Source organism: Aspergillus campestris (genome assembly GCF_002847485.1).
Source record: "Aspergillus campestris IBT 28561 chromosome Unknown P168scaffold_2, whole genome shotgun sequence".
NCBI lineage: Eukaryota > Fungi > Ascomycota > Eurotiomycetes > Eurotiales > Aspergillaceae > Aspergillus > Aspergillus campestris.
Genome location: NW_020194337.1, coordinates 852,252 through 867,710, shown reverse-complemented (window position 1 = coordinate 867,710; position 15,459 = coordinate 852,252). Strand labels below are relative to the sequence as shown.

Sequence of the window (15,459 nt, the reverse complement as noted above, 5' to 3'; positions counted from 1 at the left end):
GATACGCTTAAATATCTACACCAAATCGCAGAAAACCAGTCATAACCAAAACATGCACAAGTCATCTCTAGAAACCATGGAATGTGGAACGGTCGTTACTTCCACCACGGCAATCAACAAAATGTATGAAATTATGTCTCGCCCCTCGGGTATCGCGGCGTCCTGATAAAAAATACAAGGCCGGGATGGCCCAGTCACCGAGCCAGCAAGTGTCAGGCTCTTAGACATCAATGTCGCAAACGGCCTATGCACCAGTCAGCTGATATTTCGAACAAATCGTGTCCCGGCTCGCCAGCCGCTAGCGATGATACGTACCTTTCTTCGCCGGGCAAAATCCTCATAGAATCCCAGCCAGAGGTCCCTGTTACGGCAGTTCTCCGGCTGTTCGGGAACCGTCTGACATGCTGGTTGCTTGTCTTGGATCACATCGGGGCGGGCTTTGATCCAAGGCTATATTATGGAACGTTAGTTAACGAGTTATTTGCCCAAGGAAATCGACAAGTCGATTGAAATAAGAATAAAGAAAGTACCAACCTTGGGAACGGGCCAGTCGGAAAAGTGCAAGTACTTGGCCTCCGACAGCGCCCTGTCGGGGTCCCACTGCTCCAGCGAATTCCCTAAGTAGGCCGTGTGCGACTCGGACCGAAACTCTCCAGTCAACAAGTTGTAAGGGCGGTGCGGGATGATCAAGGCGCTGTCTTTGTACAACTCGTTGAAGATCTCCATGTCGTATTCGGACCCGCCCGCGTGGCTAATGCTCTCCATGATGCGACCGAATTCAAAATCGGACGGCTCGACCACGAAGAGCTGCGAGCTCATGGTGCGGCCATTAGGGTCCAGCCAGTAGGCTCGTGGCATCGCAACAGGGCATGATGGGAGCAGGAAGAGCTCGTCCATGGGCTGTCTTGATGAGTATCTGTCTTCGACTAGTAGGCAGACGATCGCGGTCGGCTTACCTGAAGGATAGTCGAGTCGGAGTCTAAGCCTAAGACTCGATCATACTGAGTTTGGTTGAAAGCGAGGAGCTTGGTGTAGCTCTCAGCCCAGGTCGCTTCTCGCGCGAGTTAGCGTTCATATGTCCCGGAAAGGTCGCAGAGGGAGATACATACCATCACCCGACGGCCGGCTTTGTACCTGAATTGGCTGAAGTTTCACATTATATTCATCGCGTGCTTTGCGGACAAGTTTGCTCTCGAGTGATGTGTCATCCTCCGCGGTGGAGATGCCGTCGGGGTACATCAAGAGGCGATCGGCTTTGCTGTGCATGCTGTGGAGCCTCTCGAAAAGCATGACTGAGTTGCAGAGATAGTTGTCATCGGTGACATACTGCACGTAGGCGAAGCGAGACCAGTCCGTTTCTTCATTTCCCGACGGTGCTTCGGCGTGGTCATGTGGCAGGTCGTCGGGAACAAGAGGCTCCAGGACGCTGATGCGAAGTCGCCAGAGCGTGGTGATCACCAGAAGGGTCGCGAGAATGACCGCGAGAGGGCGCAACAACTTAGGTGAAGCCATGGGGGGAAGTTGCCACATTGCAACGGGATCATCCGAATTAAATTATACTAATTGAGTCGAGATAATGGACGGCCAGGCAGCTGGACCGTCCCCGCGATTGCTGGGCAGGTAAGCAGTGACAATTTAGGGCTGTGTTGACATGGATGGTTATCGCCAACGTGGGATATTTCGATTGACTCCGCCTCACGTCAGTCACTCAATCGCTCTGCAGATGATCAGACCAAAGGATAGCCTGGGCTTCCTCGGTTTATTACGATTCCGACGTAAGGCCCGTTCCTTTCATGGCTAATTTTTTTTTCTTTTTGTCTTAACGTGGGGGCTGGCGCTAAGACCAACGCTAAGCCAACAGGATGCTCCACGCTGCTCCAGCCGAACCAACCATCCACCAACGGCCCAATTGAACTTGGCTGTCAGTGGTCCACAGAGAACACCGGCATTTCCACTCTAGGCTTTCCCAGCGCAACCAACAGGGCACGTCGGAGGACATCATCAGTATCAGTCCGGCGCTTAGCAGGTGTCGGATCGTCTCACGCCACTATTGGGGCAACAAGTGCATTAAAGACGCTAAATTCAGGGGCCATTGATATGGGTCTCTCTATCTGCACCAATGGGCCAGGGTAGGCTTGCAGCTCAGCAATTCCATGTGTTTTCAAGCTAAGGCATACAGGATGAATGAGCCAAGGGAACGAGAACGGGGCGTACGACCCTCGGGTGTTCGACGATGAGAGCTCTATCATGGCAGGGTTCGGTTTAGAAACATTGGATTCTCTGAGCTCGTCCATCAATCAATATCACAAATATTGATCGATCCATTCTAGTTAATAGCTCAATCACCAAACTGAGGTTGCACCTCGAGGAACACTCGTGAATTGTGGCTTGATGGGTGTATTTGGGGGCAGTTTTCCAAACCATCGCCTGCGCTCAAGGCACTCCTGCAGGCAATTGTCGAGTCGGCGCGTTGGTGAATGGTAGCTTCTTAGACCTTGTCAAACGTGATTTGTGCGCATAGGCCCCTATTTTGTACTATCGCGCCAAAAGAAACCACTAGTACATTGGCAGGTCCTGGGCTGGCTCCACTGTTCTAATTACTTAGTCGCTACTCATCACAGAGGGGAGGGTGCTTTCATTTGCTTTTCTTGAAAACCAATCCGCATCCCCAGATTGCGTGAGGCTCAGATGCTTTTGCTCCGTCCTGGGGCTCTCCATTGACTGTCTTCAGGTAGCGATACCCCAGTACCTCAGTACCTCAATATAGCTACTCTGCTATGCAACACGACTTTCTCTTGGTTGGTCACTTCAGTCCCCGTGCCTAAGTTCCGACACTTTCACCAATATGCTGTCACCGTGGCTAGCACCCTTCCGGTCTGGCGTGACCTCGCTCGTTCTTCTCAGTCTCTGTAACTACGCCATGGGTCGCCCTTTTTACATGAGATGGTCTGACAGGACCTACGGACCCGATGGGCCTTGGAATGCCGTTACGATCGGGGTCGGGAAGCCAGGGCAGCAGATCGATCTGTATCCCGGAAGCACGTGGGAGTCCAGGGTTTTATTGTCGTCCATTTGTTCCAATGATACCATCTCGTCCACTTGCTACGCTAGAGACGCGGGGATCTTTTACCCCGATTCTTCCTCCTCGTTTGGAAACGAATCCATCTCCTTGGGTCCCAATGGGGAGTGGGGCCCCGGTCAGTTTGGGGCCGCCGACGCAGTGGGAACCACCGTGGAGGCCGACCGCGCGCTGATCGAGGTAGATCTCGGAGGGACGTTGATACCGGATGTTGATTTCATAACTATTTCGCAGGGGTACCAAACTTACCCGGGAGGGAAGAATTATCCCCTACAAGTGGGTATACTGGCGCTTGGGGCCCCGGACATCAATCAAACATTCAGTCGATACGACTCCGATCCACTCAATGGCACCTTTATCGCCAGTTATCTCTGGAAATACGCGGATGTCGGGATTCCGTCTTACTCCTGGGGCATGCACATCGGTTCAGCGGCGCACCAGATTCAGGGGTCACTGATACTGGGCGGATACGACAAAAACCGGGTCATTGGGGATGTCTCCGCGCAGCCCTATTCGGGCCCACACTTCCCCATCGAGCTTTTAGATATCGGGATAGGAGTAGCAGACGGCGAATCGCCCTGGGATGGGCCTGGGAAAAGCAAGTTGCTGGCACAGGGCAACTCGTCCCTTTCCTCCGGGATCACCGTCAAGGCGAGTCCCGCTGATCCGTACCTGTATCTTCCCGAGAGTACGTGCGACGCTCTCGCCAGCGAGCTGCCCGTCACCTACCAGCCTGATTACGGTCTGTACTTCTGGGACGAATCTGATCCGCGGTACTTACGCATCGTCACCTCCCCCAGCTACCTCGACTTCACCTTCAACAAGGACGGAGTCAACACGGAAAAGATCTCCATCAAGGTCCCGTTCGCGCTGCTCAATCTGACGCTGGAGGCCCCACTCGTGGAGAAGAGCGTCCGGTACTTCCCATGCATGCGCACCACAGGCACCTACGCTCTCGGCCGGGCATTTCTTCAGGCGGCCTTCATGGGCGTGAACTACATCGACCAAGACAACGGCAACTGGTTCCTAGCCCAGGCCCCGGGCCCGGGATACTCGGTTACGGCCCGGACGACCACCATCACAGCTACTGACTCCACAATCGCCGGCTCTAAAAACGGCTGGGTAGAAACCTGGGCCAACCACTGGACCCCGCTCTCCGGTTCTGCCGACAAACCTGAGAACGTCAACAGCGGTAGTGACGACAGAAGCGACGACAGAAGCGATGGCCTGTCGACGGGGGCCAAAACTGGTATCGGGATCGGCTGCGGGATCGCAGGGTTGGTGATTATCGGCCTCATGGTGTGGGCGTTGGCTCGTCGCCAACGCCGAAAAGCGAACATTCCCGCGGAGACCAAGTCCGCCGACCCTCCGCATCCCTACCGGCAAGTTGTACCAGCTCAGCTAAGCGCGCATACGCCCATTTATGAGCTTGCGAGTTCATCAAAGGAGGGACCGTATGAGATGCGATAGGACGATCGAGTTAATCTAGGCCATGAACAGGGCATGAGATTGCTCGACCAGTTGCATACTTTTTGATACTTTTTCCGCCGAGCTTCATATAACCCTAATCTTTTATATCGTGTTTCCCGCGTCGAGTCTTGTTGTGTCCACGTGTGTACGCTATATGCCGTTCCTACGTCGTGTTTCGAGTTAGCACTTTTCTTGTCTTACGCATCCGCAAACGGGGTTTGAATGTTCTCAATGTTTATTTGATAGCGTGTCATTGTTTTTTTTCTTCTCAATTCCCAGCTCACGAAATGTGGCAGAAAACTAGCTCCCCGTCTGGACCAAAGCTGAAGAAACAGTAACCGTGACTCAACCGTCAATCTGTATACGCCTTTTGAAGGAACTTCTCTAGTGAACCGAGCTGAGGGTGCAATCGTCTTTATCACCATGGGCCCGCCAAAAAGCCCACCAGAATCAGCACCACAGTTCTGATTCCCTAATCGCCGACGGTCAATACAAGACTTGGGGTTGTTATTGTTCCTGCTCAAAGGACGTCTAGTGCTGAGGTGGGTGCCTTGATTAAGTGGTGACTATGTTTAACTGCGGTATGTTGTTATATTTAATATGAGACACCAAGTACGGCACATGGAGAAGATCGATCTCAGCTCCGCATAGACCCAGGCGGCATGATGATGTAGTGGGAAACCGAATGACTGCCTCGGACTTACTCTTTCAATCGATGCCGTGATCTTCGAGCTCGTATGTGTGAGATACGAGGAGTTCTACAAACCTAATATCAACAGCCTTGTCTTAGGTGACCATGAGCTCGTGTCCAAAATAGTAACCATCCGCCAAGCCGCCTATTTAAGCATAGCTGATGCCTCCAGCTCCAATAGGCCGGCGTTGCCGAAGTGGCTGCTTCCACCCACCAGGGATGCAAATAAGCATCCACATCGATACTAATTATATATCAATTCTTCTAGGGATTATATTGTTATATATGGCTTTTCAAAATGACGTTGTGATATTTTCCGATGTGTCGGAGAAGTATTGGACCATGACTCGTTCGCCACATGCTCGTTTCCTCACCTCTCAGGAATGATCATCTCTCCACATACCTCGAGTCCCCTTGCTCGGATCTAGCCAGGCAGCAACATCCCATTACGAAACCCAAACCACCCCATCCATTCATTTCAGCAGTCGATCTCGACTAGTGAACAAGCTGCGTTTCTATCTTGGCAACCCCGTATCAAACTCCCCACATCAACCGACCAACTGGCGGTCTGCATGTCCTCGCCCTGGAACGCATATCTCGTATTTGCGTCTACACCAATGCAAGCACGAACCACAACCACGATCTCCAGACTCAGCTCCAGTTTGATCCCCCTTGCTTCGGATCTTGCAGCCCCAAACGGATACGAGATCGTAATGTCCTGCAATGAACTTCCCGGCTGAACAGCACAATTGGATAGCTGCTCCCTTCGCCACGACATCACATCGTATCTTGGGCGAGAGCGAGGGAGAGACATTTGCCACAAACATGACTCGAAAGGCCGTCTAAAAAGCTATATAAACCCTCCTGGGCCCCGTGCAATAGACATCTATCATCAGCATCCAACTCCATCAAACAAACAATCCACAACAAGCCTACAAAGCCTTATTTACAAACCTCGCTCTTCGCACTTCAAATCAATCAACATGCAGTTCTTCAAGACCGCCGTTTTCTTCTCCCTCGTGGCCGTTGGCCTAGCCGCCGCCTCCGAGGGCGACGCTGGAATGATGCAGAAGCGCGGATTCGGCTGCCCCGACGATGGACCTTGCAACACCCACGTGAGTACTTCATCTCCTACCTTTATTAGAAGCTAGACTGACACGATGGACCAATAGTGCAAGGATATCGGCCGTAACGGTGGCTACTGCGCTGGTTTCCTCCAGCAGTAAGTGCCCTTCTGTTCTGAATTATGGCGAGCAAAGAGACTAACCGATGGCGGCAGGGTGTGCACTTGCAATGAGAAGAAGTAAACGGGATACCCTGTTGAGATGAGAGTTGAGAGCGGGTGGTGGTGGATGATTGTCTCGGAGTCTGTCCGTTGAGGAACTTGACTGTTTGACTTGGTGGTATAGGACGTGTCGACACATTGTTCGTTCATTCGTTTATACAATACTTTGCCATTGCTCCTTCCATTCAGTGTAGTATTTGGTTGCCAAATAGCTCACAGGTGGAGGGAGAATACTGTTTGAGATTTGCTATCCAGAATACAGTAGTGTTCGAATTCAGATATACCTTCGTACTCTTGCGACTTCATTCCCGATGATAGATCCAGCATTCGTGAGCCCTGATTGGACAGGTGATAGGGCTCCGGTTTTCAGCCTTGCTCTGTTCCCCTCCTCGTTCCCCTCTTTCTGTCTGCCGCAGCATCATTGCACGCTCTCCACTAGAGTTACATGTACACATGAGATGATACGGCATTCTCACCATTGACCTGTCTAGTGCCCGCTGTCTCCATACTAGTCCACACATATCCTTCATTTCAAAACAATGACCAACGCATCCGAAGCAAGTGCCGAGCACTTCGTAAACAAGTAAGCACCTAAGCTGCCTTTGCAAAATGGTTACCTGACCACTTTACTCTCTAGCATCCTCCCCCTATATCAGGGCCCGTCCGTCAAACTTCGAATCCAGCCTACCAACAAGGAATATACGATATCCAAGAGCCTTCTCTGCGCGGAATCGCCGGTCTTCTCAAGAATGTTCAACGGTGAATTTATAGAGTCACAGCAGCAGACAGCCACTCTAGAAGAGACCGACGACGGTGTCTCGGTGCGTAGCCTTGAAGCACTCTTCCAATGGCTATACCAACACACTGTCAGGTTTGCGATTAAAGACCCGGGAGAGCATATCTCGGCCGCCATGGAGCTCGCAAGGCTTGCAGACATGTACGAGATCAATGGATTGGAAACTACATTGGCCCAGTACATCAGGAACATCATAAAACACAACCCTGATCCAATGACCGGAGGGTATTGTCGACATGTTGATACCAACACTTATTGTCTCACACAAGATCATATCGCCTCAGCAACCTTGTTGCCTCGGGGGCATCCAGTGCGAAGTGTTCTGGCTGCAGCATCTGTTGAAGGCTTCCTCCGACACGCAGATTACAAGTTCTGTGAAGAGGCTCAGGCATACCCTTCTTTCGGAGCTGACCTTCTCCAAGAGATTAGGCTCGTCCTACATAAGTTGGAGCCCCGTGCGGCTGCCAAATTTGAAGACCCTATCAGCGGAGAAAGATCATACATAAGCTAGGATGTATACTAAGAGTAAGCCGGTCGCATGATCGAATGCTTTTCTCATCGAGGCGTTTGTGTACACAAGCCAATGATATTGGCATCTAAGAAACGTAGTTCCTGGCAAAGCCAAGTTGTCAAAAACCCGAAGTTGGCAAGATATGCCGAGGACCTGGGCCATCGCACTGTAGACCAGAGTCCTACTGTATGCAAGTAGTCCATCATATCGTCGAGATATATACACTTTTTGTAGTGGTGATAGAAAGATTGAACCCGGGCCCTTCATCTTCCCGCCAATCGCACCTGCTAAAGACATGTCTCTTGAGCTGCATCTCGTGACCACAGAAGCATATTAGATATTTTGCTAATATGTCAAACATATCTTCTAAACAGGTAGAATCTTTGCAATCAAAGTATGTTCAATAGAAAGGCAGATAGATAGATAGGTAAATACCAAGTACACCCCACAACCAGACCCCACATTAATTAATATCTGCCTCTTTCCAAGGCAGAGTGACCTAGTAGACATGGTATTTCAATCCCAGGGTAGGCATAGCCTACACATACCTTCGCCCTATCAAGTCCAAATATACCTCGTATTTAGTATCTATCTACCTACCTACCTACCTACCCGGTCAGTCCAACCTCGTATATAACCCTGCCGGAGTAGATCCCCCCTCCCCCCCACACGCGGATCTATATATAATACCCCCACAAGATACGGAGTAGGTGGGTGTCTATGCCGTGATAGGCGCGTTTCATGTTAGTTGATGCTAATCGCTTCGTATAGAGTACAGTTACGAAGATGATTGGTTGGTTGGGAAGATCGGTGGATGATCTCTCTCTCTCTACTAACTCCATTTCTTGCCCTCTCTGCCTGATCTAGATGGTTGTGTTTTCTTGGTCTAGTTTTGTCCGATTGGTGGTTTGAGGAAGTTGGTTGGTTGAATATGGCAAGGTAGGTTGGTTAGTATCTAGTATCAGCCTGTGTATATCTATAAATATAAACATCGACTAGTGAATATGAATAGCTGTTTACTAACTTAAAGATGAATGAATGGATGGGAAAAAAACTCATGTCATCATTATCACCGTTCATAACCCCAGCGCTTTTATGTACATTATTATTGTCTCAACCCACGACGTGCACGAAAGAAATAGAAATGAAAATGGAAGTAAAAAAGCGAAATAGAGAAAGACAGAAGAAGGAAAATAAGGATTGAAAGAAAGAAAGAAGTAAAAGAGACAATAGAAGAATCAATAAAACAATCATGAATACATCGTCTCATCACCCCCATAAGCATACCCAATCTCAACCTTCGCCCCCACAACACTACTCAAACAATCCTCCAGCTCGAAATCCTCCATAACAGCACCGAACCCATAGCACCGCACCTTGGTGCTGAGCGTCTCGACCACGATCTTGATATCGTCGCGGGTCAGCCGGTGGTACAGCTCGTGGTTCTTGAGACACTGGAGCGCCATGATCGGCGTGATCTGCCCCTCCGTGACGAGCTGGCGGCTGAGGTTGAGGAGCGTTGCGAGGTTGACGTGGGGGAGGTCGTAGGTCTTGTGCGGGTAGGCCTGTTCGGGCGTCGTGTCGCTGATGTAGCTGGGTGGTGGGCATGTGGCCATTAATGCGTGCCCTGAGAATGGCATGTCTTCGTCGTCGGCTTCTGTTACGGATCGTCGGCAGAGGTAGTCTGTGTGTTCGCGACACGGGGATTCCAGTCTGGGGTGTAGAGGTTAGCAGCATGCGTGAGGAGTTGTCCCGTAGCTTCGGGGGGAGGGAAAGGGAGGATCCATACGTCAAGACGAAATCGACTTGGAGCTGGTTGTCCAGCTCGAAGATCCCGTCGGGATTGGCTGGCGTTCGGTTTTTCGGTGCTATCCGGTCGAGCGTGGCTAGGGCGTCGCAGGGTGCTGCGTTGTACGCATGGACGCCTGGGATCGGGTTCTGCGTCGGTGACACTTCCACATGTTCCGGTCCGATTGCGTTCGTGTGCGGACTGACGCTCGACGACATGGAGACGGTGGTCGGCGGGGTCGTGTAGAGGTTGTCGTTCGATAGAGGCGCGGCGGACGGCTGCGACGTGATGCTCCCGCTGAACGGACTGGAGTTGAAGACGGGGGTCGTATTTCGCGGGCGTTCGGCCTTGCGGCGTTCCAGCTCGACCTCGTAGTGGACGCCCTGGGCGACGAGCATCTCCTTCAAGATGCTGTTCTCATCGGATAAGGACTGCACCATCTCACGGTGCTGGTGAACCGTCAGGTTGGCGGCGGAGATCTCGTGGGTGTAGGCCTCCCGTAAGCGGGATACCTCGGTCTCTAGCGATCGGATGTACTGTTCCTTGCGTTCGCGGTGGGTCCTGCGGTCGCCCCCCGTTGGCGTCTGCCCTCGTGCACGAACCTGTCGCAAGGGACGGGTCACCTACCTCTGCGCCTGCCGATTCAGCTCTTGCCGCCGGGTCAAAGCGGGTCGACTATCGGGTTTGGGACCCCGTCGCTTGGCCGGTTGACCCTCTATCGGGGGTACGTTAGCATGTTGCAAATATGAATGGTGAAAGGCTCAGATCACCCACCTCGATTGTTTTTCTTCACCCCGTTGTTGCCGCTGCCACCCCCACCCCCACCACCGAAAAATTTGAAGAACTCCGCTCCCAAGGAATTCGTTCGCGTGCTCCCTTGGGATATTTGCCCTGCGAATTTGGTCAGCACAGGGACGGATCAGTATGTGCAATATCAACCAAGTGTAAGACGAGTGAGGATGCGATCCACTTGTTCTTTTATCCATCTCCGGGCCGTGTTATTCTCAACATTGCTGGTTGGTTGTATCCATGTCACAAGTAGAACAGCCATTTGACCACTCACGGTCCCTCGAACTGGGCGTTTGCACCAATCCAGATACCAATATCCAGATTCCACATTGTTGAGCGGCCCCCAAGTCTACCATTCTCAACCGTCGAAGACTCGCAAACAGAAGAACAGCGCCATAGACACCCACTGCGATCCCAACTCACCATTCATATCCACTTGTTGGGGAATGCTCTGTCGGTTCGCAACATCGTGTTCCATGGGCATAGCAACCCCATTCATGGTCGCCATGATCGTCTATGCCGGACAAAAGTAGTCAAACCTCGGTAGTTGTAGTATTGCGACCGGCGGATATCGAGAAAGGAGGGATTGAAGAAGCAACGCAACGCAACGGACGAAGGCGATAGACTTATTTACGTCCAGGTCATCGGCGATCAACCACGTAGACCACGGTCGGGGGGAGCGAGTAATTGACTGACTCGGTCGCAGGCGAGTAGAGTGGATTCGATCCGTCGTGCGCACGCGGTTTTGGCCGTTGAAGGGACGGGACCCGTCGAGTTAGGTCGATAGTATATACTACCTTTCTAACTCAGTACCGGCTGGGCGGATCGGTCTCCCCGATGGTTCGTTCCCGATGAGGAATGGAGCTGCAGGTGAACACGGACTCTGGATTAGAGGGGAATGGTGTGGTGTGGTGGGAATTGTGAGGGACTGTAGGTGATGGGAGTGGTAGAATTGGGAAGGGTGAGGTGATGGATAGAAGTAAGTCGGAGAAAGAGGGAGAGAAGGAGAAAGGAATGTTGGAGAATAGCGAGAGAGGGGGAAGATCCAGGTGTGTTGGGACAAGAACAGTCAACTAGTCCAGTCGTCGCCGTTATAATAATCAGTGTAGGAGGAGGAGAGCTAAGTGGATCGATCGATGCAGGTCTAATTCGGGACCATAAAAATATAAATAAATAAATACAATATTATATTCTGATCTAGAATATAATATAAAGACAAAAGAAAACCTGATAGATAAAAACAAGATAGGTAAAACAAGACACCAACAGATCCAGAATACGGAGTCCAATTCACACATCCACTCCCACATGCACACGCACTATCCACCTCCGATGAAGAAGACAACAAACCATCTCTGGTTCCTGTTCCTGTTCCTGAACGGACCAGCTGGGGGTTTGTGCCAAGGCGCTTTAACGGCGAATAAGGCCGAACCCTGACCCGCGTATAATAACCATTGTTTATTGCTGTATAATTCAGTCAGGAATCATGATCACTGATCAAACCAAAGAATCCACGGGAATCCAGAATGGAGAATGAGTATGAAGTATCAGAATCAAATCAGCAGACAGTCACGACACATCGCATGCGCCTTTATTCGCCAGTTGCTCCGACAGGATGGAATGATTGGCGCTGCTCATCCCCAGCCACAAAAGCAAAGAATGCATCCGCCCGTGTGGCCATCCACTCGCCTCCCTTTCTTTCTCCCTTTCTCGGCTGCGGATGATAATATAACTGTAATATTAATCAAAGATCAAAGAATATTCGTTAAGATTGTCAGTGGGTATCATCAGGTCCGGGACAGGTCGAGGGATTTTTGATTTTAGAGACGGACTCCCCCGAAGGAGCAGATGAGCGACAGGAAAGTCGGAAACTTCTAGATTCTGTCCTCTTAATTTATCGACATGTTAATTCGTCACCTCTGATTCGATTTCCCATTCCGATCGAGTGGTGATGGCTGAAACTAGGCTGAGGATCGCAATCCTCACGCCCTGCGATGGTCCCAGACCGGGTGAGATCGACGCACCGTTGACCCTGTCCGTGGTGGCTGCGAGGCGGGTCACTGGTCCAGTGGCCACCGTGGGGGAAACAGAGGGATAGGATAGCAGTTGACATCTCAGAATTGGTAATTCCGAGTAGCTTCTTGAAGGATTCCGCAGTGTAACGTGAAGAATCCAGGATCGTCCCCGACGGGACTCAATGTTGACACAAGAAACATCCCCGTTCCTAAAACAGCCCATCGGTACGATTGGACTGGTCAATCCGGTGGACGCGGACCACCCTCTTGTCATGGATGTTTCGATGGAACGAGACCGGGACCCATCACGCCGCCGGCCGGGCCATTGAACACTCAGCGGGGAGGTCGCTAGAATCACCCAGGATGGGGCTAGTTCGACACGGTCATCGGTAGTGGCTCTGATCCACCAACGCTCGATGGGGCGAACCTTGGGTCGGTCCAGGCTGGCTGGCTGGCTGAAAACTATAGTAAATTGCTGAATATAGACATGGGCGAGGGATAATCCGTATCACCCTTCCGGTCGTAGCTTCGTCTCCCACTGCACACACAGAACTACCCTTTCGCTGTCCCTTGAAGGACAGGTGCGGTTGGCAGTACCACCACGCGCAAACCATGCACCGGCGTCCGACGTGATACAGAGCACAACCTCTTTCCTTTCATCTGCCGAGCTCCAGGGACAACCTTCTGTCCAGGAATCGCGACCCGATCGTGTCGTCCGTCCAACATCAGGGGGCACGAAATCCCTGTCGCATCGGGCCAGGGATAAAATTGGGATCCGTCGCTGGTTCTCCGGGAGGACAGTGTAACAAAGGGCCATTCCGCCTGTTCATTTCCCTCACACACCACTAACGTGGGAATGACGTCGCCCTCGACATATTAAGTTCCATTCCATCCCACAAGGGGCTCATTGTTGACTGATCGATTGATACTCAAATTGATTGGTTGAAAACCGATGCCATTCGACTGGTCAGAGAGAATCATTACCGAAACATGCTTAGGAGGATACGAAACCCCTCCTGGTCCATACTTCACTTCGACTCCATTCCTAAACACTCACCCTTGTGGCCTTGTGGGGACTGGGGAGAAAGGAGAAGGGCGACAGGGATGGGGCGCGTGGAAAGACCACGATCCCGTTGGAATGTGAATGTGAATGTGAATGTGATTTTGCCTTCCCGCCCAGCCAGCCAGAACCACGATCACATCCGAGACATATTTCAAGGTTCTAGGTGATCGGATCATCAAGGAAGAAGTCCAAACGATGGATGAGCTGGACTGATTGGCTGCCTTGAGGCCTTCCGATGAACTATTGAGACCGCGATCCACCGCCTAAGGCAGCCTCGGGCTCCACCTTTACCCGATTGGGCGATCCCATGACTCGCTGCCATCCACGTCGTTTGTCACGTTTGCATTCTTTCTCTTCACCATCATCTTCATCATATGGTATCACACCACAGCATGATCGCCCGGTAATGCACGTCACTCCGCTTGGACTTTCTTCTCCTCCATGAATGCTTAATTGATCCCGGATGGATCCTTTCTCCGAGGTGCTCGTCCATATCTCCGCTCCCAGCGGAGTCGCCGACGATGCTCGCTATCGCGCTCAAGTCGACGCCATCCTCGACTTTCAGTGCGTCTCACGTCAGGCCGTCATCACCTCCGCAGGTTCAGACGAGGATACCCAGGACAACGGCGATCAGACGGCAGAATACGTCGTGAATCCTCATCCCAGGATCCAGTCCGCAGAGCACCATGCAGCGGACTCTCTCCACAGCAGTCTAGTCAGCGTTATCCCGGACTCGCAGCCATCACAGGGCCCGCCTCTGAAACGTCCCCGGATACATCCACCATCACCATCACCACCATCACCTCCAAAAGGAACCCCGGGAGACCCAGGAAACCCAGGAGCCTCCAAAGAACCAGGGAACCCCCCACAACCAAGCCCCAACTCACCCCGGACCCAACAACAACCACCACCACCACCCACACAAAAACAAGAAACCAAAATAACCCTCCCCTCCAAATCCACCCCCAAACCCACCTCCCTCAACAGCCCCCTTCACAACACACATCACCCCAACCCTAGACATGCTCACCAAGCGCCTCAAATCCCCCCGCACCTACACCCCCATTCACCAAACGCGCGCCCTCACCAACCTCGAACGCGGGCACTGGACAGTTCCTATCAATCTCATCACTACCACTCCCCCTCCACCCTCACCCGCATCCTCACCCAACCCGGAGTATAAACCTCAGGATATATCCCCCAACACATGGCCCACACCCCTCTTCACCCGCTTCTGGACCTTCCTCTCGGATTTCATTAGTGAGGGCCGCGCTGGATGGGGCGTGTGGTGTTCTCTTGAAGTTGACACCACCACCGCCACCACCAGCATCAACAACAATGGAGACCATAATCCTCATCCGCCACCCCAACAACCCCCCAAAGAATCAGAAAAATCAAAAGAAGAAAACAAACTAACCCACCCCATCCAACCCACAACCCTCAAAATCTACGCATGGGGCGAAACCGCCGAACACATCTACCTCCTGCTGTTCCTAGCGAGCGAGCGCCGTATTCGCCGCATGGGTGCGCGCTGGCGCGATAGTCGGGATGAGGTTGTTATTGTTATGTAGGTTTCATTTACTGTATATATAGTATTTGGTTTTGTACATGTGTATACTTGAGATCATCTACTAGATGAATTAATGAATGATGGATGATGGTTGATGGTTGATGAATAATGAACGAAACTACAATGGAGAATGAATAAAAGTATCAAGTATGTTTCCACTCTCCATCAACGAAGAAAACTTTAATACAGCCAGTCAATGCGTGGATTGGATCTACGCCAAAAGGGACAGCGCCGGTTGAGACGAAAAAAGAAAAGTAGAGAGAGAGAGAGAGAGAGAGAGAGAGAGGTAAAGAATACATGTGGTCAAGTTTGTGTAGTAGGAGTACAGAGTACATGGGAACGATTTGAGACGAGAAAAAAAAAGGAAATTTGATGTAATGATTAGAACAAGAGTGTGTTGT

General features: G+C 51.5%; 7 protein-coding genes across 7 annotated transcripts; 5 read left to right on the top strand and 2 right to left on the bottom strand.

The window, feature by feature from the left end:
- Positions 1-90: 90 nt before the first annotated feature.
- P168DRAFT_324624 (nucleotide-diphospho-sugar transferase) lies at positions 91-1,601 on the bottom strand. The gene is made up of 5 exons (XM_024840870.1): positions 1,110-1,601; positions 957-1,051; positions 535-900; positions 316-450; positions 91-244 (listed from the first exon to the last, which is right to left on the bottom strand). Exons 1-5 carry the CDS (start codon positions 1,528-1,530, stop codon positions 221-223), a joined length of 1,041 nt encoding a protein of 346 aa, XP_024695786.1. The 5' UTR covers positions 1,531-1,601; the 3' UTR covers positions 91-220.
- Positions 1,602-2,845: 1,244 nt separating this feature from the next.
- P168DRAFT_324623 (uncharacterized protein) lies at positions 2,846-4,872 on the top strand (the record flags this gene model as incomplete). The annotated part of the gene is made up of 1 exon (XM_024840869.1): positions 2,846-4,872. The coding sequence occupies one exon, from the start codon at positions 2,846-2,848 to the stop codon at positions 4,547-4,549; it is 1,704 nt and encodes a 567-aa protein (XP_024695785.1). The 3' UTR covers positions 4,550-4,872.
- Positions 4,873-5,236: 364 nt separating this feature from the next.
- Positions 5,237-5,673, top strand: P168DRAFT_90046 (uncharacterized protein). Its single transcript, XM_024842207.1, has one exon. It carries the CDS (start codon positions 5,403-5,405, stop codon positions 5,625-5,627), a length of 225 nt encoding a protein of 74 aa, XP_024695784.1. The 5' UTR covers positions 5,237-5,402; the 3' UTR covers positions 5,628-5,673.
- A 550-nt stretch (positions 5,674-6,223) lies between these two features.
- Positions 6,224-6,547, top strand: P168DRAFT_315707 (uncharacterized protein; the record flags this gene model as incomplete). The annotated part of the gene is made up of 3 exons (XM_024839930.1): positions 6,224-6,355; positions 6,413-6,462; positions 6,520-6,547. The coding sequence occupies 3 exons, from the start codon at positions 6,224-6,226 to the stop codon at positions 6,545-6,547; spliced, it is 210 nt and encodes a 69-aa protein (XP_024695783.1).
- A 445-nt stretch (positions 6,548-6,992) lies between these two features.
- On the top strand, positions 6,993-8,044 carry P168DRAFT_90037 (uncharacterized protein). Its single transcript, XM_024842206.1, has 2 exons — positions 6,993-7,108; positions 7,163-8,044. The coding sequence occupies exons 1-2, from the start codon at positions 7,065-7,067 to the stop codon at positions 7,830-7,832; spliced, it is 714 nt and encodes a 237-aa protein (XP_024695782.1). The 5' UTR covers positions 6,993-7,064; the 3' UTR covers positions 7,833-8,044.
- An 850-nt stretch (positions 8,045-8,894) lies between these two features.
- Positions 8,895-11,196, bottom strand: flbB. The gene is made up of 5 exons (XM_024836626.1): positions 10,834-11,196; positions 10,396-10,512; positions 10,249-10,336; positions 9,622-10,182; positions 8,895-9,545 (listed from the first exon to the last, which is right to left on the bottom strand). Exons 1-5 carry the CDS (start codon positions 10,916-10,918, stop codon positions 9,083-9,085), a joined length of 1,314 nt encoding a protein of 437 aa, XP_024695781.1. The 5' UTR covers positions 10,919-11,196; the 3' UTR covers positions 8,895-9,082.
- A 2,755-nt stretch (positions 11,197-13,951) lies between these two features.
- P168DRAFT_324620 (uncharacterized protein) lies at positions 13,952-15,169 on the top strand (the record flags this gene model as incomplete). The annotated part of the gene is made up of 2 exons (XM_024840868.1): positions 13,952-14,252; positions 14,476-15,169. 2 exons carry the CDS (start codon positions 13,952-13,954, stop codon positions 15,057-15,059), a joined length of 885 nt encoding a protein of 294 aa, XP_024695780.1. The 3' UTR covers positions 15,060-15,169.
- Positions 15,170-15,459: the final 290 nt, after the last annotated feature.

What these genes read in the sequence shown, in the direction of transcription:
- P168DRAFT_324624 (XM_024840870.1), bottom strand. Translation starts at nt 1,530, where the DNA reads ATGTGGCAACTTCCCCCCATGGCTTCACCTAAGTTGTTGCGCCCTCTC. An exon ending in AAGCCGGCCGTCGGGTGATG is followed by an intron (nt 1,052 to 1,109) that starts GTATGTATCTCC and finishes TCGCGCGAGAAG; the next exon opens with CGACCTGGGCTGAGAGCTAC. An exon ending in CCGACTGGCCCGTTCCCAAG is followed by an intron (nt 451 to 534) that starts GTTGGTACTTTC and finishes TCCATAATATAG; the next exon opens with CCTTGGATCAAAGCCCGCCC.
- P168DRAFT_90046 (XM_024842207.1), top strand. Translation starts at nt 5,403, where the DNA reads ATGCCTCCAGCTCCAATAGGCCGGCGTTGCCGAAGTGGCTGCTTCCAC.
- P168DRAFT_90037 (XM_024842206.1), top strand. Translation starts at nt 7,065, where the DNA reads ATGACCAACGCATCCGAAGCAAGTGCCGAGCACTTCGTAAACAA. An exon ending in GCCGAGCACTTCGTAAACAA is followed by an intron (nt 7,109 to 7,162) that starts GTAAGCACCTAA and finishes TTTACTCTCTAG; the next exon opens with CATCCTCCCCCTATATCAGG.
- flbB (XM_024836626.1), bottom strand. Translation starts at nt 10,918, where the DNA reads ATGGCGACCATGAATGGGGTTGCTATGCCCATGGAACACGATGTTGCG. An exon ending in CCAACAAGTGGATATGAATG is followed by an intron (nt 10,513 to 10,833) that starts GTGAGTTGGGAT and finishes CCAAATTCGCAG; the next exon opens with GGCAAATATCCCAAGGGAGC. An exon ending in GGTGAAGAAAAACAATCGAG is followed by an intron (nt 10,337 to 10,395) that starts GTGGGTGATCTG and finishes TACCCCCGATAG; the next exon opens with AGGGTCAACCGGCCAAGCGA.